The 24,487-nt window shown below is 41.7% G+C and overlaps 1 protein-coding gene across 2 annotated transcripts in view; it reads right to left on the reverse strand.

Moving 5' to 3' along the window:
- LOC142749669 (tropomodulin-3-like) overlaps positions 1-24,487 on the reverse strand; it is a 59,044-nt gene that overhangs the window by 10,596 nt on the left and 23,961 nt on the right. For both annotated transcript variants that reach the window (XM_075857998.1, XM_075857999.1), the window contains exons 4-5: positions 7,501-7,623; positions 4,481-4,549 (exon numbers count right to left, since the gene is read on the reverse strand). In XM_075857998.1, the coding sequence (XP_075714113.1) occupies positions 4,481-4,549; positions 7,501-7,623 (192 nt within the window). The remainder of the gene's footprint in view (positions 1-4,480; positions 4,550-7,500; positions 7,624-24,487) is intronic.

The raw sequence follows: 24,487 nt of genomic DNA on the forward strand, positions 1-24,487 counted from the left end.
GGGTCCCAGCGATGGGGCCCCCCAACGATCAGACAATTATCACCTATCTTGTGGTTAGGCCTTATTCAGACGAGCGTATTTCACGTCCGTGTTACGCGCGTTAAAACACCGGCCCTATGCAATTCAATGGGTCCATTCAGACATTGTGCTTTTCACGCAGCGTGTGCCCACTGCGTGAAACTCGCTGCATGTCCTATTCTTGTGCGTTTTTTGCGCATCACGCACCCATTCAAGTCTGGCATACGCGCATAAAACCGATTCCAGTGATACGATCAAACACCGGGGAATCCCTCTGCAGTCATCCCAGGGGACCTACAAAGGACCACAGGGCTGTCTGTTCCGTTTGCCTGCTGTTCGGGCACACTATGTGCTGCGCTAACAGTAGCCTGCATCATAATGACACAGTGTAATGTATTAGCATACAGGAGTATGCTAATATATAAGAAAAATTTAAAGTTATAAATAAAGTTATCCCTTAATGGGATTAAAAAAAGAGTAACAAACAAATAAATAAAAAAAGTCCCAAATAAAAGTAATTATTTTGCATAAAATATATTTTATTGCCCCCACATTACATGAAAACAAAAAACCTACACATATTAGGTATCTACACGTCCGTAATAACCTGACTAATTAATTTAACAGGTTATTTAGCGTGAAACGTGAACAGGATAAAAAATAAACAAGAAAAACAAATGCAGAGAATCGATTTTTCCTATATTCACGCTGTATAACTCCATTATTTAGATATCGGTGCTGTTATATTTGGCGCCTGATATTTAAATAACCCCCAGAACGGTCAATGGGGCGTGTTACTGTGGCTGTGACACTGTCCAATCAGATACGGACAGTGTTACAGCAAGAGCGAGGATAGAGGAGAGTGTGTGCGCACGAACGTGCGCACTCTCCTCTCCCCAGCTCTTACCCTGCCCTCTAGCAGTGACACGCCCCCTTGCCTGTTCGGCAGACAAAGTACAAGACTGATCTCTCGCAAGAGCTGAAGAGATGAGAGCACGCATGCGCGCTACCCTCTCCACAGCTCTTACACTGTGCGTAGCAGTGAAAGGCACCCTTTCCAGTTCGGCAGAAGACTGATCTTGAAAGCTGAAGAGTGAGAGCGTGCGCACGCGCGCGCACACACACACACTCTCTCCTCGCTCTTGCTGTAACACTGTCTGTATCTGATTGGACAGTGTCACAGAGATGTTACACGCCCCTTGCCAGTACAGGCCCATTGACAGTTCAGTGGGTTATTTAAATATCGGGCGCCAACTATAACGGCACCAATATCTAAATAACGGAGGAGGGTATAATTTTTTTTTTTTATACCCCAGGGTTTGTGCAGTCCTGCATATTACATGCTGCACTCAGCTGCACATGTATGGGGAGGTCAAAGGTTCTCTTTAAGGTCTTTTCAGGCCCAGTCATTAAGGGGTTAATAGCGGGTTTTAAATTAATTTGTATTGTTTATATCCACTGCAATAAGTATGTTTTTCAGTATATATAACAGTAAATGGTTCAAACCAGACTTTCTTCTTGAAAAATAATGTAATAAAAAAAAACATAATTGGTATCACTATCAGAGCAAAAAACAAGAAAAAAAAACTGCTGAATTGTTGTTTTTGGTCACCTTGCCTCCTCCAAAAAATGGAATGAAAAGTGATGAGTCATATGAATCTTACACAACTTCATGAACAGAAAAATAAAAAAGGTTATGAGTCTCAGAACTTGGCGACACAAAATAATTTTAACATTTTTTATTTTTTTTTATCTATCGTGTAAAGGAAGTAAACATTGTTTTAAAAAAAACAAAACTATGTAAATTTGGTATCCCCGTAATAATATTGACCTGCAGAATAACATAGACGTTGTTTTTACTGCAAAATGAACTCTGTAATTTCTAAACCCCCCCAAAACATTGCTGGTTTTTTTCCATTCTACAAATTATTTTTTTGTACAATATATGGTGCCATAATAAACTACAATGCGTCCCGCAATAAAATAACCAAAAATTCTCATACGGCTAGGTCAATGAAAAAAAAAAGTTATGCCTCTTGGAAGGCGGGGAGGAAAAAACAAAAAATGGCTGTGGTGGGAAGGGTTTAATCTGCTGAACCACTTTTAAAACAAACAAACAATGTTCACACTGGTTCTGCATATGGTGTAAAGGTTGATCAACTTATGAAGGTACACCAAGATGATAAATTAAATTGTAGAACTCAGTACCTGTAACTTGTAAAAATGTGCTATTTCATGCATATTACACAGCAATAAAAATAAAAACAAGCAAATAACCCATGGAATGAAGCCATGTCCATCAGGCTGCCTAAATTGCAATTTACCATGTCCATGTAGGACTCCGATATAAACAAAGCAGAAGGCAAAAATAATGATCTTCAGATCGGACATTTAAAGAGACACTCCAGTGATTTTTTTTTTTTTATTACACTTGGTAAAAGTTAGGGCAGGTCATCCTCTTATTGGACGCTTTGTTGCTGAACTATGCCGGCCGCAATTAGGTCACGTGACCGCACGGTGACAGGCCGATTCCTACAGCGCCTGCTGTGTGGACCAGAAAGTCTTTCACTATGCATTCCAATAAGACTCATATTGATCGTCTTTTACCAGGTGTACTTTACAAACGGGGGCCACGATAAAAACATTTTGCTGGAGTGTCTCTTTAAGGCTACATTCACACGAGTGTGTCAGATTTATGCACGTAAAAAAACGCGCGTAAATCTGGTCCGTGTGAGTTGCATTATTGCATCTGCAGATAAAGTGGGCAATTGCCCTTCCGAATAATGTATTAATAAAAAAAAACACACAGGGTGTACACCACCAATGGATAGATCAGATATATAAGGGAAAAAGGGAAATTGTGTGACTGATTAACAATAAAATAAAAAAATCTTTATTATAGTTCAATATTACTAAATTAAATAAAATTTAAAATCCAATGTTTAATAACCATGTAGTACAGATGTCCCCTATTTCTGCACTACTGACCAATAGGACCTAGTATATGGAGAGCCTGCTGAGTGTAGAAACCAATACTGCTATTGAGCAACGTATGGTGCCCAATTCCCTTATTGACAGTGCGGAGATAAGGAGACTATATAATCAACTCCTATCCTTTAATTAAACTGCACGGATACTAAATAAGAGAATTGACCCTATTCGTACTAAATGTAAATGCTATATCTAAAAATCACTATTCTGAAACTAGAAATATGTACACTGTATTATTGCGTCTGTGCTTTGCGGGTGGCATGTGTTTTTCACGCACTCACAAAAGCAAATTATTATTTATTAATGGAATTGATGCGCAAATCACACACGGCACACAGACGTGCATCCCTGTGCTGTGCGTGGTTTTCACGCACCTATTGACTTCAAGGTGTGTGAAAACGCACCAATATAGGACATGCAGTGAGTTTCACGCAACACACACGCGGTGTGAAAACTCACGCATGTGTGAATAGCCCCATTGAAATGAATAGATCCGTGTTCTGTGAGTGATTTCCATGCACTACACACGGACGAGGTTCACGTTCGTGTGAATGGGCCCTAATGTGACACCATCATTCTCTAAACGAGCATCCGCAGCTTATCAGCGGATCCGGCAGCTTAATCCTTTAGGCCAAATACACCCGATACATGTTATACAGAGAGTAAGACAGTACCAGCAAGTAAATAAAGATTTCAAGTAATCTCATCTACACATTGCAGAATTTTTCGAGATGTAAATTGACCTGCGGTGCGTATTTTAAAATCCACAGCATGTCAATTTATCTTGCATTTCAATCTCAGAATAGCATTTGACAAGTTTATTAGAAAAAAAACACACTAAAATCTGCAGCATAAAATCTGGACTTCCGCATCAAAATGTAAAAAAACGGCACCTAAAACGCGCAGTTTTCATGCAAATTTTCTGTACCAAATTGCTCAACGTGTGCATGTAGCCTAAGTTCAGATGTCGTGGATAACGTGGTACATGCTGTTTTTGGTTGCGGATTTTACACTGCGCATTGCAAAAAGTGAAATCTGTGGTGAAAATCCTGGGATAGAATGGACAAGCTGTGGATATGAAAATCTGCAGCTTGCTCTGAGTTCAGCACAGATTTTTTTTATGCTACATATGGATGGGGTTTTGAAAACCCAATCTACACACATTGTACTGTAAATATTGCTGACAGAATCTGCGCCGAAAATCTGCAACATGTGAACATAGCCTTAGTCATCGCCTGTTATTTCTCTGCACATTTCTCTTACATAGTACGGTTCCTGGAAGGGGATCCTGAGCAAGGGATCACTCTCTATGACGTCCATATGCCTGAATAGGGCATATGGACAGGAACTGTCCTAAATAGCACAAAAGCCCTTTAATTCATCCATTACCTTCTTTTACAAAAGATCATATTGCAGTTTAATAAAGTAGAGCTGAAATGTCTTCATATACCATTGAGAAATGACTACTCACTGGGAAATCCTTGGCTATCAAACCCGTTGCTAGTGCTGTTTGGGAAAAGGCTGGGCATTCCAAGGATAGCTAAAAAAAAGTAAAGAAAAAAAAACATGGTTAGTAATAGGTTTTGTGACTTCATGCAATCTCGAAATGCAAATCATGATGTTACTGTACAAATCAAAACAGAACTAAAACGGTCTGAAAAGATTAAAAGCTTTAAAGGTATGATAACCCTAAAACACAATTTTTAACATTACCACAGTTAAGAAGTATATACAGCGTTGACTAATTTGATATAAAAAAAAACCTATGCTTTACTTTTGTCCATTTGGCATACATTTGGGCGGTATACCGCAAAAGACATATACAACTCTGTTTACTTTTTTTCTCCCAATAGGAGTCAATGGCAGAAGGTTGCAAACATTTGGGTTATACATTGTGTATACGTCAGGAAATTCTCTCCGTATATACTGGACGTACACTAAAATGTGGTGTGAACGGAGCAATACACTGATTTTCAGTGAAAAGAGGTTTCTTCTCCATTCAGGTCTAAACATTATAAACTTTTGTTTCCTACTAGCAGAGAGTAGTACATTGTTGGAGCGCAGATGATCATATCAATTAGAGTCAAGGCTAAATTCACAGCGCATTCTGCGTTTACGTTTGGCAGGAACCTTAAACGGTCCCACAGAACGTATGGTCAGACGTATTCAACTTTATACAGTTGTATAGCTCCGCCATACAGTGCCCTTAAAAAAAAAAAAAAAAAAAAGGTTTACTGTACTTAATACAGTTTGCGCTGGGAGATCCCAGCATATACGCCGACAGCACAGCATAGTAGTTGTGTGAATTGAACCTAAGGGCACCCATACACATTGGTTGAAAGTCAGTCGAACCCACCAATTTAGTCAGGAACTGCCGACTTTCTAAAGTGTTTGGGGGGGGGGGGGGGGGGGGGGGGAGTCTCTCTCCCCTCTGTTGGAAGATGTCGGCAGGAAAGTAGAAGGATTGGGCATGTTGGCTTTCAACATTGAAAACATGTCCATGAGTCGAGAAGAATAGCTGTCGGCTGAACGAGCGTTATAATAAGTGTATGGGCAGCTTAATAAGCTGTTAGGTCACAAAAGAAAACTGTGGAGAAATCCTCCAGCTCACCTGACACACTCTAGTGTGTCGTTGATAGCGCCCGGATCCTCGTGTCGGCACACGGATAGCAAGTAGAGAACAAGGAACAAAGGTAGGATCCAGCGCTGAGAAGCGTTAAAATGGAAATCGATTTTCCAAGTTTGATGTTGTAGATTAAAAGGAAGTCCAGTAGTATTTAGGTCCTGGGTGTGTATGAAGTGGAGGGAGGGTGTCCTCTTAGGCCTACGCGTTTCGGACGACGCTGCGTCCTTAGACTTGGCTGTGGTTTTAACGCTTCTCAGCGCTGGATCCTACCTTTGTTCCTTGTTCGCTACTGTTAGGTCACGTTGGACAGAGAAGTGGAGCTAAATCACTAAGGGGACTATATTGAGACTCATAGTTCAAACACCAGCCTTAAACGAATTTACGTCGGTGAAAAATGTGCCAAATTAAGAGGTGCAGAGCCCACTTAATATATTTGGCATGTCCTTGGCTGTCCGTGCAACAGAGATTCAAATCTGCGCCTATTAGAAGGTGAAGATTTGTGCCATAATTTACGCAAGTTTCTGGTGTAACTTCTGATAAATCTGTCGTTCAGACAGAGGCCCAACCACCTTTGGCTGAACCCCTCATCTCGTGACACTTTTGGAAAGTAGTAAGAAAAGTAAAATGTCACAACTATTGCGTGCGCCAAAAATTTTGACTTTTCTATGCCAGAAAACGGGCGTAAACCTTTATATTCCCCTCACTGTTTCCAAGAACAACCAGCAGAATTCGGAAGGCAGCTATACAAATGGAGAAAATGAAATAACTCAAAATTTATACCAAAAAAAACCCATAAAAACAAAAACGATATGTAGTTTTAGGCCCCCTGCACACGACCGTGCCTGTAATCACGGTCCATGATTACGGGCACGGCCTGCCGCGGACAGCCACCCGCATTTGCGGGCTGTGCTCCTATATAATGTATGGGAACATGGTCCATAAAAAGCAAAAACTAGGACATGTCCTATCTTTAGCAGAGCCTTTCAACGGCACAGACACCTTCCCATAAATATACGGGAAGGTGTCCATGGGCAATAGAAATTAATTGGTCCGTAATTACGGATGAATCCTACGGTCGTGTGCATGGGCCCTTAGTGTGTGAAATGTTAAAAGTGGATTTATGGTTTGAAGGCAAAAATTGGCAAAATTACAGTTATTAGATGTGCACATACTGCAAGATATGGAAAGTGGGAATGACTTTCCTAATTTTGCACATTTAATTCCACTAAATCCTTTATCAGTAAAGGTACTATTACAAGGCCCGACATAGGCCGTGTAAACGAACGCCGATCAATGAGACAGCTAGTTGATCGGTGCTCGTTTGTTCCTATCACACGGAGCAATGATTGGATAAGTATAGGGACGAGCACGCGTTACTACAATTGCTCATCCCCATACATTTTCATCACATCGGCAGCGAATCTCTCCGATTACACAGGAAAATGTGCTGCTGACAACAATGATTCTTAATTCTGCATAGAAGAGCAGATCAGCCGACGAACGATTGACTGCTCGTTCATCGCTGATCGTTGCCCGTATTACACATGGTAATGATCGGGAACGAGCGTTGATTTGAACGCTTGTTTGCCGATCGTTGGCCTGCATAATATGGCCTTTACAGCCATAAAATATTTAAACCAGTTCAGTACTTGTTTCTATTGATGGAGCAAATGTCCTTCTTGTCTTGGTACTATAGACATAACATTACATGGTTGGATTGTTAATGATTAGCATTAACTCTATGGCCAACTACTGAGACGTGGAATGCGTTAATAAGTCTGCCTGTTTCTATTGGTATAAGCATGCAAGTCATTACAAGACACAAGTAGAACATGTGATGGATATGGCATTTTCTCAATACTAACCTGCAAGGTCACTCAGCTCAATGTCTGTAGCACTGGTCAAAGCCTCTTCCAGTTCCGGATCAAGAGTTAGCTTCTCCTCTGCAAGGAAATCTTTGGGCTTTTGCTTGGGGATAAATACTTTCCCTACAGAGAAAACATGTTATTGTTAGAATCCAGCGTTGCAGGAAGCACATACAGTCATCCCACTATGACATTTTGGGATTACCTCTGACCAGAAGGTGGCACTATCGCTGTTAGGAGTGCCAACCTGCTTCATCCAATATATACCATAGAAAGATTACACATTCGTAAAACAGAGAGGATTTCAATCAGGACTTTTAGCATAAAGACCGTAAGCCACATTTTCTGAAATGACTGGTAATTCACAGCAGCGACTTTGTGCTGCGGCAGGAGTGCACATCATAAATATTTTCTAAAATAGCGTCCAAAAGTACAAGTGTCTTGTGTGCATATTCCTTTGAGAAAATTCTTAAAAAAAATATGCTACAGTCACTTAGTCTTTTGATCGAGCAGTCTCATAATGGACTCCAGATTATATTGCAGTCCTGTCATGGCGTAGATTTGATGCTAAATGAAATTACTTTTATTGTAAATGTTTTTATTTTAAGGATCAAGTACCAGAAGACACTTTCTGATCCTGAAGTGTGAGGTCACTGACTGCGTTGTTGTAATCCTGAATAAATGAAATATGCAGAAGACTAAAATAAATAAACTGCCCGGTTCCTCCAAAACTACAGTCATACACAGTTAGAGCTCGTTCACACGTAGCAGAATTGCTGTGTTTTTTCCATCCGGAATTGCGGACGGAAAAAACGCAGCAGAATACAGTAGCAGCAAAGTGGATGAGATTTAATTAATCTCATCCACACACTGCGTAAAAATTCAGAGTCCAAATTGACCTGAAGTGCGTATTTTTCAGCCCGCAGCATGTCAATTCCTGCTGCGGAAAGTGACCAGAATTGCTTCTTTTTCATAGGAGATGTCACCATCCCCCAGACTTGAAGAAAAGGCAGCAAAATCCGCACCATTTTCTGCAGTCAAAAACGCAAACGGTGACATTTTCTGCAGCAATTCCGCTATGTGTGGACAAGCCCTTGCTGTGCTATTTGTTATAGCGTAAGTTCATAGCTTAACATAGCGACAAGTATATTATGTTATCACAAATGTCCCAGCCCTCGAGTATTTGCATGACATTGACATTTCACGGTTTGGGTTTATACAGGTGCCCGACCACAGGTAGTGAATGGGAATTCGTATTTCCCAATGTTTTTATTTTATATCAAGCTTATACATATTCTACACACACCCTGTGGGTCCCAGCTCTGAATGATCTGGAATATATTTTCATCATCATATAAAATGAACTCAATAAAAGATCTATTCCAGATTTACATATGAAAAAACACACATGGATGTGGTTAGTGATATGCAAACAAGAAAGGAAGCTGAACAATAGTCTGATATCAGCAGCTCTCCAGAGAGCAGGTCTAAGTACACAGGAAGTAAACGCCATTCATCACATGCGGACGTCATGGGCCATTATTACTAAGTGCTTGTTCTGTAAAGGAGCGGGGGGGGGGGGGGGGGAATCGGTCCGATATGCTGGTCCCACTTATACATCCTCACAGGCCACGAGACCTTTCTGGGAGATGTCCCTCTGATTGACCCGTCATCTGAATCTGCGCCATAAACTTTAGCCCTATTGTTTTTCACCCCTGGAAGTGGAATTTCACAGCAAATAATTCAACAAGTAGAAAGACTGGTACGGCAAAAAAAAAAAAGTCAAAACTATCAGGAAGAAAGGCATAACTAGACAGACTTGACATTTAGGACAGGTATCATGGTAGTAAGAAAACAAAACAAATCTCAAACTGTGCCCTTCAGGAGAGGGTTAATGTGAAGTGCACACAGAATGAAGGCTTATGGCGGTTATAATTCTTGTATAATGAACTTTGATGGGTTGGACTAAGCAAGTTCTGGAAAAGCAAATATGAGATCTGCATGTGGCATAGGCAAAGAAAATACATGCCCCAATTGCTGCCATAAGATAATGACTGCGTGGCCTTGTAAAACGCTTGGGAAAACAAGAGAATGTTCCAGCATGTCTGGGGCATGTCCATGGGAACAGCATTGAATTAACAATGGGTTAAATGTTTCTTAGAATCTGTAAGCAGGTTTGTTCACTAAGGTCAACGGCTGTCATACGAACAACACAATGTAAAGCACCCGATTGCCTGAGTAATCGATGGCCCATTTCTAATAGTCATAGCCAAGGTTTGGGGAATCAAACTGCCCAACAATAACGTGTCACATAAAAACAACCTATAATTTCTTCCTCCTTCCACTTCATATAAAAAGCCCATACTTCTAAAGTAGGAGGTTAAATGGCTAGCTTCCCAAAATGACTTTGTGGAACATTTGTTGCCCTTTCCTCTGATAAACTGGGATTGGATCCAAAAGGGATGAGCGGTATCAATCTTTGCTTTATACCGCTCTTCCCTTTTGGATCAGACCCCAGTCCTGGCAAAAAGAAACAGCATAGGCAGCAAATGAGCTACAACGGTTGAGTAGGAATCCAGCCTAATTGTCGAATCTTAAAGGGGATGTACAGGATAAGAAAGAACAAACCGCATTAGAAAAACATGGCAGTGAGCATGATTTTAAACAGAGTGGTGGTCGTGTATGCGCGCTGCCGCTCTGTTTATTCTTTATGGGGCCGAAGGAAACAGGCAGCTATTTTCGCTAGGAAAGCCCCATGCCACATCATCTCGTGTTGTCTCCGCTAAGCTTTCCTATATGGACAGCTATTATCGACCTGTCTCTAGGATATGCCGGCACTCAATCAGCTTGGGTCCGATCTCTGGGACCCCCATTAACACCTTGAATGAAGAGGCCGCAATGCTAATAAAGAACTGAGGCACCTTCACAGTACCATTCCTGTATTTGCACCGAGAAGGACTGCAACTCAGCTGTATCAAAAAGTCATATTCAATGCAAAGAGATCTGCAGCTGCCTAAATATGTTCATTGGGACGATCATGCCATATTGCAGAAGAGCTCGTGGATCAAATCAAAAAGTGTGATAAGAATTTCCAGACTCCGTGTTTGAGAGTGTACAAAGTTCTTCTAGTTGCTAGAGCTAGGAGTGTGGATACATTGTTATTTTTTAGTGTTTGGAAGAAGACTGAATAGATTACCAGATGAAGACTTGTGGTCTACCTGCAGAAGTTCCATGTTGAAACCTTCCATTTCAGCACATCGAGATCCAACCTGAATTGTAAACGTCTCCATTTGGGTCTTGTTATTCTACACTCACCCAAAGACAATGGATAGCTGACTTGTGCACTGCATCAATCTAAAGTCCTATACTTAGGTGATGAGATTTCCAAAAATATCACAGTATGAGTGATCATCGTGGTATTGTGCCCTACCCCACAGAGGCCATAAACAGTAATTACACTGTCAAACTTTTGACATGTCATATAGACATATCAATAGTTTGGATCGGTGGGGGTTTGGGTGCTGAGACCTCCACCGTTGCTGAAACAAAAAGGTAGAGAAGTGCTCAGATGTGCGCTTTGCACGGTCAGCTGTGATCAGCGCTCCCCGTCAGGCTGAAGACGGCTCTCGCCGAACGTCTATGTTACCAGTCTTCAGCCTGACGGGGAGCGCCGATCACTGCCGAAGAAGCAAAGCGCTCAGCTGAACGCTTCCGCACCTTCATTTCATAGAGACATATCAAAAGTTTGATGAAAATGTAGTTCCTCTTTAAAGATTTCCTGATATACCATTTATGAATAGAACTGGTTATTATAGGAATAAGGGTCTGGCAATCATCCAAGGATTGGAAAGAACCTGCAGTACAGACAAAGACCTGTATGTTCATTTCTTCCACCAAACCAAACAATGTATTATTGCAGTAGCTAAGATGAGATCATTAAAAAACAAACCAACCCCGTATTATCAGGATGTGCGGAACTACTTGAGCCGTGTACAATGCCGCAATCATACAAACACTCCCACAAACCTCACATTACTCACTAAACATTACATCAGAGCAGAGAGCACAATACAGATCAGAATCCCTAATAAAATGACTATGTAACGACAATGCTTGTTCTTAGATAGTATCTGGCATCACAACTTTAAAAACTAATAGAATAGGCCTCCAATAGTCAGGAAAGTAGACAGGGGAACGGAGAAGGTACTCTCTGTTTCTCTCCCAATACAAACTAAAAAAGCATGTACAAGTTGAAATATAAGTTTAGACGTGGATTTTTTTTGCAGATTTTTGAGGTGGCCTACATATTTTTAATAACAAATTACAGTGATTACAAAACCCAATTCACATGGGTTAAAAAAAAAAACTGCAGATTTTCAAGCACACAGCATGCCTAATATGTTGAGGATTTGCAGCAGGTCCCAACCTTTGCTATGCCTAGGATAAATCTGCAGCAAAATACTCAAGTAAAACACGCAGATTTTCCTGAGAAAAATTACGCTACGTCTGAACGTAGCCGAACAATATTCAAGTTGCTTCAATTAACACTAATGAATAAATTATGGAAGTAGAAAATCCACATTCTCATCAAACAAATCAATGTTTATTATTATCCGACATTATCTACTTAATATAAAAAATACATATAGTTGAAAGAAATGTATGTAGTTGAAATCAATGGGAGACGGAAATAAACACGGTTATTCCATCTTTCTGTGGAAGAGATAGCTAAAAAAAAAAAAAAGCTTCCAAAAACCACTTAGAGAAACCGGAGCAGATTTTTCCAGGCAGAATTTTCTGCCTGCAAAAAACTGAGTGTGAACATACCCTAACACTCCTAAAAACATACAGAAGAGGGACGACAACTGCTGTACAGCGCTGCGGAATAAGTTGGTGATATAGAAGTAACAGGAATAAACATATGTGCTGACAAAAATGATTTTCAGGGCATCATAAAATAATCGACCAAATAACTAGCATTTCATCTAATCGCTGTGCTGTTTTTTTCTGGTAAAATCACGGACACCATGATGGAAACCCAATTGACCCCATTAAAGTCAATGGAATCCGTCGGTGTCCATCATGTGATGGATCTGGCACTGCCGTTATTTTCACTTTTCTGATCCTAGGACGATGTGAACACAGCATTGTTGTCTAACTTTTCATTTAAAAAAACCAGAACACCTCTTTAAGACTTTGTTATCACAGTCCACCCTCATTAGCAGTTTTTGCAGATTTACCCTGTTAAACTAATCTGGCATGTAATAGATCAACTTTTCCTTTAAACAATGGAAAAAATAGCTTGTTTAAATGCAGGCCTGACAGCAGAATAGACCTGTTGGGAAAGATTGTATTTATGACCACATCAAAGTGCAGGAAAGCACCATGCTTCAAAACATGAAGGGGGTAAGAGTTTCTGGCAGGGAACACTTGACTCTGCGGTTTTCCCGTGCTGCTTGTGTTGTCTTTCTAGAATAAGCAAATCTGTACTGAACAGCTGTATAAAACAATACTACATCTACGCCCTAAGCGAAAGAGGCCTATGCTGGTATCGGGTTAACCGACTCACAATACATCCTATATACTGTCAAATTCAGTCAGGCTAGCGTCATCATGAATTGGGGTCTAATTAGATGGACAGATTATTTTATGAACGAGCGACGAGTGATGATTTAGCGAGTCTTTGCGTTCGGAAGGCGGTCTATTACACGTGACAATTATCACTATAGATTATCTCTATTTAGTCGTTACTGCGACCGTTGCTCGTTTGCCCACAACTCATCTCTAAACCACTAACAACTGGAAGATGGCGGCAACGAACAATCTTTTACTCCGGTAGATGTGGCCGATCCACGGAAACCCAACTATTTCATTCGTCTGTTACACGCTATTACATGTGGCGATTATCTTACTTCAAACGATACCAAAATTGGACAATAATCGTTCTGTCTAATAGGGCCTGTAGTGTAATCATCCCACAACTGGAATGACAAAAAACTGTAGAGTGCACGAACCAGTTAGACCGGACTAGGAACCAAATCAAATTCTTTAGTGGTCTGGCCAAAATAGTTTGTTTCTAGGCGCATTAGCTGCCCGTCTTTAAATCTTCTTAAAAGACTACTCACAATAAAGACAATAAACGATGGTATAAATTCATTGAGTGGGAAGTCAAGTCAATCATTTCTTTCCAAAATCCCAGAAATCTACATGCCCTTTCAGCCCTATTAATTGTAATGGTTAAATGGGTTTTCTAGGTTTTAAACGTATGTCCTATCATTAGGATTGTCTATGTGATCAGTAGGGGTACAGTAAAATGAGAGAACCACAGCCCCTTTAATGCAGTACTCCTAACATGGGGCCGCTCTTATTCATGCAACGTAGTCTCCCCATTTATAAGCCCACCGCCGTACATTACCTGAAAATTCATGTCCAGCTGCAATTACCCCAACTTTCCTTCTCACCCATAATACTCGTTGGGATCCAGGGGTTGTTATTGTGCTGTACACAGGGTCCTTATACTGAACGGTTGCTTAGAAGTAAATTTACTTGTCTAACGTCGGCATTATGGATGAGATAAACATCGTACGGTCCGGGCAATTTCAGCCAGATAGGCCAACAATGAACCGTGTACAGGGGAAGTCTAAATGTTTCTTGCTGCAAGAAGTATCCTTTGTTCCCTCCAGTAGATACGCACTGCTAGTGGTGTTATGTACATTTGTCCAATCCAAGCATGCATGTTTATTGGGAAGTCAGTGGAAGTAGCTATTGGTCAAATGAGCGTTTGGCCAACAATGAAGATGTGTACGAACAGCAGACGATGGGTCAGGGAAAGATTTATTTAACCCATTTCAGCTTTCTGGAACCCTGTGAGTATGACTTGGGTGCAGAAAGTGACTGGGAGAATGTGAAAACTGTGCTTTAAATAGGGTATTGGTAAGGTAGAAGGCTAAAAACAAAAAAAACAAAAAGGTAAAGGGGAAATAATACGAAGGACCCATCCCTGCCGTATCCCCCAAAAACAGTGCTGCCCTATGCAGGTGTTACATTGTGCACTATGCGTGTAATATAATACGAATACAAAGCAGATACAAATACCAAAAGATTGATTTTAATGCTTGAATACAGATAAGGCCCTTGTACACCTGCCGTTGCAGTGATCAATGATCGGCGCTCCTTTGCTCCTGACACAAGGTTGTTACTCTGATCGCTCGTCCCCATACATTATTGTCCTGTCGGCACGTCTCCCTGTTTACACAGGGAGATTTGCGTCAGACAGATAATATTTCATTTTTTTACAACAATACGACCAGCAGATGATAAAGCGTTGGCTCTTTTATCTGCTGATCGCTGCCCAGTTTACACAGGGCAATTATCGGCAACGAGTATTATGTGAACAATCGTCCGCCCCGATAATCGCCCAGTGTAAAACCCCCTATCGAGTCCAGTTACTCATCTCTGAGAAAGTGATCATAGATTAGATGTGATGTTATATTACATTGATTCTTTTTGTCTCTTCACATGTAAGAGCAGGAATCCAACAAGTGGGAACAATGATCAGATCTTCAAGTATGAGAATGATCTATTTATGTGTCTATACCGATCATTTCTGCAGGTAAAGACAAGATCTGTGAGTCAAGACAGAGGGCATGATTTCAGACGAGCATTAAATGAATCACCATGGCACAAAACCAAATGAAAACCACCATGTTTAGATATAAACAAGCAGAATTAATTCAAAGCTGGCTCGAAGAGGACCTTTAACCCCCTAAGAACTGGCCTATTTTTGGCTTTACTTTCTAGATTTTTCATTGTTGCATTCTAAGAGAAGAGCCAGTACTTTTATATTTTTCCGTTGACATAGCAATGTGATGTTTTGTATTTATTGTAGGAGGAGCTGTGGTTTTTATTGGAACCATTTTGGGTTACATATAAAAAGGTATTAACTTTTTTTAAATGCGGTTTACGGTGCGATATAAATAACATGTTATGGTTATTCTATGGGTCAGTATGAATTTATATTGCTTTTTTTTTATGTTTTAGTACTTCTGCACAATAAAAGCAAGTTTTATGAAAAAATATCATGTTTGGGTCGCCACATTACAAACGCCATAACTTATTTTTCCATCAACGTAGCAGTGTGAGGGCTTGATTTTTGTGAGACTAGTTCTTTTTTATTTTTACTAAGCTATATAAAATTTTACCTCACTTTTTGTGTCCCACTAATAGGCACATAGCTATGGCAGACCTGGAGGCCTTTGTTAGGCCCCAATTGCCACGGTAACCCATCAGTCCGCAAATGCGTCGTGGCACGTCGAAATGGCAGACAGAGAGACCTCTCCCTCGGTCAAGCGCTTTACATGTCACAGTCACTTTTGTTTGTGACATCTAATGTGTTAATTGCCAGGATGAGAAGTTTCTGTGGTCCCAGACATACCAGCTGGAGTCCTGTGCCCGAGCCATTACCCTGACATGCATACATTACATACATACAATGGTAGGAACCAGCATTCAACAAATTAAAATCACCCAGGGCAGAATGGGAGGAGTGCAAGAACAAAAAATGGAGGCAGTTCCTACCATCCCCAGATATATATGTAGGCTTAGTCCCAGTTCTGGGTGTATGTGCAGAGTAGGTCCCCACCCTATAGAGGTCGCCTTGTCGTGGCAGGTGGGCAAACACTTTTTGATCAAAATGTGCACTAAGAACCTCCCTATTATAAGTAGATTTAGCAGTAATGCATATTTATTTATATTTAGCGGTTTAGGTGGCATTAGTGTTCGCAGGGTGCTGTCGCCATTTTTTTGTCTGCTATATATTTGCAGTCACAGGTGTTCTTGCAGCTGCATACACATTTTGGATTATTTTGTTGGAATGTGCTGTTCAAACTTTTGTGCTGTTTATGTGACACACACACACACAATAAAAAAAAAAAAATATATATATATATATATATATATATATATATATATATATATATATATTTATGTGTGTGTGGTGTTTCCTGGTCACCCACCAGGTATTGCAAATGGTTGCATGTTTTGTTCTCTCACCCTCGCGTGTCCCGGTGTCTGTCTTGTTTGCTTGTATCCTCCTGTTTCGCTAGGTCTACCCAGTGGGCGGGGGTGAGGCTGGGTTTCCCTAGCAATCAAGTAGACAGCAGCCCCGCACTAAGGGGGGTTCCGATTGAGCCCTGTATTCGCGCACAGATCAGGTGACCGCACTGGTCAAGGTGATTGGTGCAGCATCTGGATAGAAAGAGGTTAGGTCCTGTTCACATCAGCGTTGACTTTCTGTTCCGGGGTTCCGTCGGGGGTTTCCGTCGGGTGAACCCCGCAACGGAAAGACAAACTGAAACCACAGCTTCCGTTTCCGTCACCATTCCGACGGAATCAATAGTGCAGTCAACTGCGCTATTGATTCCATCATTAAAATGGAAACCTGCCGGAATGGTGACGAACGGAAACCATTAGCAATGTTTCCGTCACCATTGATATCAATGGTGACGGAAACAGAAGCTGTGGTTTCAGTTTGACTTTCCGTTGCGGGGTTCACCCGATGGAAATCTCTGACGGAACCCCGGAACGGAAATCCAACGCTGATGTGAACAGGCCCTTAAGCTTCATGCCCCATTGAGTCTTTTTCTTCAGGGTGCTAGCCGTTTTTCAGACGGCTAGCACCCTGACCCATTCATTTCAATGGGGCCATGCACACTTCAGTTTTTTTGACGGTCCCGTTGCTCCATTCCGACAAAAGTAGAGCATGTCCTACTTTGGTCCGAGATTCCGTGACCGTGAGGCCCATGCAAGTCAATGGGGCCGTCCAAAAAATTTAAGGCACACGGAAGGCATCCGTGTACCGTCTGTGTGTGACGCAGCCGTTGCCTAGCAACGGGCGGGCAGAAGTACATTAGAGATATTACACTAGTCGGCAGCCACTTCTCTCTATCCATCACTGATAGAGAGAAGAGGATGCTGATAAAAATAAAATAAAAAGCAGTTCATACGTACCCCAGTCGTTGTCTTGGTGACGAGTCCCTCTTCTTCCTCCAGTCCGACCTTCCTGTATGACGCGGCAGTCCATGTGGCTGCTGCAGCCTGTGATTGGCTGCAGAGGCGGTCACGTGGGATGAAGCGTCATCCCAGGAGGCCGGCCTTCTGACGTCATCCAGTCAGGCGTGACCGCCACTACAGCCTGTGATTGGCTGCAGCGGTGACATGGGATGAAACGTCATACCAGGAGGCCGGATAGGACAAAAAATGCAGGGAGTCTCTGGGTAAGTATGAACTGATTTTTTTATTTCATTAAAATTTTATTTTACGAGCGCCGAGCATGGTCATTCTTCAGTGCTAGTCACTGTCCAGGGTGCTGAAAGAGTTACCGCCGATCAGTGCAGCCCATTAACTCTTTCAGCACCCTGTACAGTGACTAGCACTGAACAACCATGCACTTTCAGGACCCTGGACAGTACCATGCACGGCGCTCGGAAACACGGAGTGCACACGGACAACAAAACATGCACACGGATCCATAAAAAAAAACGGTGAAGGAAGTGTGCACGAGGCGAGAGAGAGAGAGAAGAGGCGGAGTTAGAAAAAGGCGGGAAAGTGTGAGGTAATGACAGTGGAGGGAGTGACAATAGGTAGAAACTGAACATTAAAGTGTCTGGCCGGGTGTCTGGGAATCTAACACCAAGTGTCATCAAGTCAGAGGGACCGGAGAATAAGGTCTGAATAAACTATATCCAGAATATAATTATCAAGGGAAGTCTGGTCGTCCCTCCTCTCCTTGTGGTAATTTGAGTGAACAGTCATCTTTGAAGGAATATATCCTGGTTATAAATATACAAGTTACAAGCAAGGTATGTTTAGGTTATAGCCAGTGCAAAGCGGTCTTAAAGGGGCGGTAATCATCTTATTCAATGGGCTGATTTGCATGGACTTTGGACTATCTACTTACTTTACAATACCCCCTTAAATAATTGTGCCTAAGGTACTCGGACTGTTGCCAGAGTACCGCCGAGGTTGTCCGTGCGTGAAAGGTAGCGGTACCTCCAACGACCCGCGTAAGTGTAGCAGGGGTAGGAGGGCGTCTTCCACAAAGGAATCTGGTGCAACCTGGTGACCTAGGTAAATAAAGACATTGGGATAAGCCGTGTGGTAGAGAGTGGCGTCTCTGTGACCCGTGGTGGCACTATAGAGGGCGGGACCTGTGTGTCTACAGATTCCTTCGACACAAACTGGCACGGTGGGAATCCCACGGAGGTAGAGTTTCCCGACCTCGGTTATTGACCGCTTTGCCGAAACGTATACACTGCTGTTTAATAAAGAAGTTGATTGGTTGTTAGTCTGCCTACAGTGTGTCATCAATAAATCCACAATACATATACACACACGCACACACACATTAGGGTTGTCACGATACAAGAATTTGGACTTCGATACTGATACTTTGTGTAGTATTGCGATTTCCATACCAAAACGATACAGTAATAAAAAAAGAACGTTCTTCCATTTTCTGATGTGAGGCGCAAGGTGTGATAGATTTTGAATGTGCCTCACATTAACAGTGATTAACCCCTTCATGTTTCTCAGTCATAATGGGTTAATGTGTAATGTGCATGATGGGGTTAATTGCTGCATCACAATAAGTGAAAGAAAGCAGTTTATTTTATTCTTTTACAGCGTAAACATCATAATGGCGCAAAAAAATTGTTGTTCAGGTTATTACGGCCGCGCCAATACCGAATATGGCTATATTTTATGTATTGAGACATTTTAATGTTTATTGTAAAAAAAAGTGTATGTGTATTTTTTTTTATTTAATATTACTTTATGTTTTTACTTTATTTTTAAACTTTAACGTACTGGCATATATCTATATGCTAATAAATTAGTCTGAGTACTGATAGTACACAGGCAGTTGTTAGGACCTACATAAGAATGCCCTAACAGGAAATATGGTAAGACAGCCCTGGGGTCCTTCAATGGACCCTGGGCTGTCTGCCCATATATGCTATGTCCCTCAATCGTGTCACAGGGATTCTTGTGACGCAATCCAAGGGGCATCCCCCCCCCCCCTTCTCATTTTCCTATTGAATGCTGCCGCCAGCTTTGATCGCAGTATTCAGGGGAATAACGGCGGAGATGAGAGGTTTCTATCATCTCCAGCATTATAGAGAGGGACTACGGCTGTGTAAAACAGCTATTGCCCCGCTCCTGACAATAAGTGCGCACACGCAGTCAGCATGAGGTGATGAGGCCGGTGCTGCACTAATGAGCGGCAGTTCAGGCACTGAAAACAGAACACGGGGATGTTTTGCAGTGCGCCCGCCATGTTCGGTCTTCAGTGCTGCCGCTCATTAGTGCAGCGCCGGCCGCATCGCATCATCCTGACGGCGTGCGCACTTGTCAGGACTCAGAAGCGGCGTGTTGGCTGTATTACACAGCCGAAGCTCCGCTCTCATACATTCATGTGTTACAATGCGGCCGCACAGCTTTGTATCGAACCGTTTGGGGGTGCACAGTATCGAACTTCCGATGCATCGTGCATCCCTAATACACAATCATGTGTGTGTGTGTGTATATATATATATATATATATATATACACACACACACACACACACACACACACATACATACATACATACATACACACACTTATTATAATATATAATGAAAAAAAGATGACAAAGATCCCATTGAGAGGGATTGAAACGTTGCCTGCCCATTGGGTGAATAAACACGTCACCTTTATCACCATTTTCCCTGGAGGGCTGTTTCTTCATATTTTTTATACATACATACATACATACACATATATACATGTATAGATATCTTTGGAAGTTTTATCTCCTCCAGTGTCTGATGATAACGAACAAAAAGTAAAGTTGAAGGCTTTTCACAAAGAAATGTGGAGGAATGCAGAGCAAAGGTTACATCTATGCAATAAAAACTGTAATAAAAAACACAAATCCCTGCCTTCTTAGGCAGTTTTCACACACAGTTTTTAGTCTGGCAGAAAATATCTGCCTAAAAATTCCTTCAGGACTGCCAATGCCAAGATAGAGCATGCGGTTTGTTGTTTTTTTTTTTTTCTGCGAGCAGTATAAAACTCCCCGGGGGTAAAAACCTCTCTCCACCATTTATTTCAATTGGAGGCAGATTTGGGGCGTTTTTTTTGCTCTGATTCTGACATGGTTTCCACGTCAAAATCAGTGCCAAAAACTCAGTGTGAATGGACCCTTAACCTTTTGCATGGCATAAAAAAACACTGGAAAAACAGACAGACAAAGGGCCTGTTCACATCAGCGTTTCCGTTCATGGTTTCCGTTGCAGCTTTCCGTCGGAGGAACCCATGAACAGAAAGCCAAACGGAAACTAAAGCTTCCGTTTGCATTACCATTGATTTCAATGGTAATGCTTCAGTTTGCCTTGGTTTCTGTTCCGTAAAGTTTCCTTTGTTTTTAGCGGAAACAATAGCATAGTCAACGGCGCTATTGTTTCCACTGAAAAAAACAGAAACTTTACGCAACAGAAACAACGGAATCCAAGGCAAACTGCATTACCATTGATTTCAATGGTAATGCTTCAAACAGAAGCTTTCGTTTCCGTTTGGCTTTCCGTTAATGGGGTCCCCCGATGGAAAGCTGCAACGGAACACATGAACTGAAAAGCAACGCGGATGTGAACACAGCCAAAAACTTACACACTAACACTACAGAACCAACGAGAACAGAACTGGCTTTTTAATCCACAATAATAGACTGCTATTAGTACCCTTGCCAATCCCCATGTCACAGATCAGTTTTTAACAGTTGTTACGTGTATTGACAGCCGTTAAAAACGGATCCATTGACTTCTATAGAGGCCCATTATTCACGGGCCATTAAAAAAGCGGCTGGGTGAAGACACCCATAGAACATCACTGTTCTGAAAACGACCGTGTGACGGACGTTCAAAGAACGGCCGTCACATGGCCGTTTTTCACTGTCGTGTGAATTAGGCCTTAGGGTTATTCAGTTTAGAAAAAAGACAACTTAGGGGCGATCTAATTACAATGTACAAATATATAAATCTGACAGTTCAGACAGCTTTCTACACCTAGGCCTGTAACAATGACAAGGGGGCATCCTCTAATTGAAATACGGTTTTACCATCATCACAGATGGGGATTCTTTACTGTGAGCGCGGTGAGACTATGGAACGCTCCACCACAGGATGCTGCGTTGGTTGAATTATAGGGCAAGTTCTTGAAAATATAATATTACAAGTTAGGAGTATAAGATTCTGAAGACGGGATGTTCATCCAGGGAATTATTCGGATTTCCATATTTAGCGTCAGTGATGAAATTTTTTCCCTAATGAGTTAATTCGCATCAACTTCGTGTTTTTTTTCGCCTTCATCCGGATCAACACGGTAGGATTATCGTTTGACTGGAATCTTTTTATTAAACCTTCAACTATATATCTTTTTGAGAGATGCGTAGGAAAAAAAAATTCCATTTTTTTTACGCTGTTTGCATTTAGAATAACATGTTACCGTGGGTTTGGCAAGGCCTAATACGCGTATAGACATGGCATGCCCACTAGCCGCCACGAGAACCATCAGCTAACCACTAACTGTAAAACTCCCTATATATAATGGTCGCCCAGACTGCGCCATTAAAGGGGTTAAGCAGCCAGGATCGGCATCATCACACATCCCTGCCATCGCAGAATGATATCAGCTGTATAGTACCTAATGCTGATATTGCGGGCACAGTTTCTGTGCTAGTGCCATCATCGCAACGTAACAGTACATCGAAGTGGAAGAAGTTAGTCCTCACCACGACGTACGGTTAAGTTGTGGTTCACTAAGGGGTTAATACTACAGGCAATAACAAAATAGCTACATGTTACTAGGCTGTACAGGAGAAGTGGACAAGGACCAAAATCTGCGAGGTGCAGATTCAGCCAATAGCTGCAGAGCAGGAAGTGATGTCTGAGGAGGGGGCGTCATTTCAACTACTTCTCTTCTGGATCCCAGTAACACAGGCAGCCATCTTGTTATTTGCGGTGTTAAGGATCTATAGTATAAAGGGCACTTTGGAAACTTGCACTGGAGGGACTAGAGTGAAAGTATTAATGGCCCTGGTATGTTACATGACACTTGTAGCTCCATTTTACTATTCATGAAAATATCTTATCCGTAAACAGACAACTTTTTCTTGGGTGAGGGATAAAATCTCCAAACTGTTAAGCTGATCTTCAATATCACGTCACTTTCTGCCCTCAGACAGTATTGCCAAAGATGCAGTACTCTGGATTAGAAAGGTAATCTCCTCAGGTAAGGGAATCCCTTCTAAATGATTCCATTTAAGGAGTTGTAACTGAAAAGTTTATGGTACCAATAATTCGCTCATGCCTCATTCCGTTAATCAGTTACCATCACATGTGATTGGCCTAGTTATAGCTCACAACATTTACTGTGTGTATAGCACTTCCTGGGAAACCGATATGTCACATCACGTAAAAGAGAAGAGTATACATTTCTTATTCATCTATTGTTTTCAAAAGGTAGAAGGCGATAAAGGGAGACAAGTACATGAGAATTGCTGACACTTTTAATTGAACTTTCCCTTGACCGCCAGAACAATGCAAAAAGAGATTAGAGCGAAGAATCTCTTCTAGGTAGGGCTACATTGTGACTTTGGTAGCGGGACACGAAGAACACAAGGTCGAATTGCAATGCTTGTAAATGTGGTTGTGTTACTACAGGCAATGTGTTGCAACCTCGATACAACAGTCTCGAAAAATTTAAATCTGCTTTTTTTTATGCCAATCTGGATTTTTGGTGTCGAAATTGAGAATTGCAAACAACTTTTCTAGCATGGAGTTCAATAGGAGCCACGTGTGAAACTCATTTGCAAAGTTAACGTTTTCTTTGGGTGACTTCTTGTTTTGCCAAATCCTAAACTGCATGCAACTCTCAACCAAATTACACCCAAAAATAGTCAATGTGAGAACAAGTCCGAGACAGCTGTGTAGCCCCTACAACTCAAAGTGTTTCATGAGTGCTTTATTAGTACATGCGTGGAAATTGCACCAAAAAAAAAGTCTGTCTTCTCCAAGCTGCTCGCGGTTTATAATTAGAGATGAAGAAAATGTTTTGCAAACATCCAATTACAGAGCCATATATCCTACATATGGAATTGAAATCGATATGTTTTAAAGGTAATTCACCCGTTGCCCATCTCTTGTTAGAATTATTTTTCCATTGCTGTGATGAAAACCAGTTCCTAAAGAGTTAGGGCATGTCCAGACGCGGCGGATTTCTGCAGACACTGTCCGCATAAATGCCGCACATAATCTGCGTTGCAGATTCCGTTGCGCTTTTGTCTAAAATGTGAAGTAAATTGCTGCGGATTCAGGTGAAGAGTACATCCTGCTCTCTTTTAAAACATTCCATCTCAGTCTGGCTATAGACCTCGAAACACATAGGTCCAGCCAGAATGATGAAATATCCTGTTCGCGAAAGCAATCCGCAACGCAACAAACATAACATCTGCGGATTTCATTGTGTAATTTTGCAACTCCATTGAAGTCAATAGAGAAATTCCGCCACAAGTACGCATCAAGTCCGCAACAGCCAGTGTATTCTGCGGACACCAAATTCCGCACCGCCGCCTATGGTCCGCAGTGGAGTTGTCCGCAACGTCTGCACGAAGATAACTAAAAAGGTGTGGAAACCAATGGACAGACTGTCTGCTGCGGATTTCCAGTGCGGACTGTCTGCAGCGGAATTCCACAGCAATTCCGCCACGTGTGAACGTGCCCTAATTACCATCTCAGAAAGGAACAGCATATCACTAGGATATGCCATCACAGTGATCAGTGGGGGTCCAACGTCTGGGACCACCACTGATCCTCAGAATGAAGAGTCCACAGTGCTGGTTTAGTATAGCATCCCCCTCAAAGTTTTTCCAGTTAACTCAGACACTGGCAGT

Source organism: Rhinoderma darwinii, chromosome 3, assembly GCF_050947455.1.
Source record: "Rhinoderma darwinii isolate aRhiDar2 chromosome 3, aRhiDar2.hap1, whole genome shotgun sequence".
NCBI lineage: Eukaryota > Metazoa > Chordata > Amphibia > Anura > Rhinodermatidae > Rhinoderma > Rhinoderma darwinii.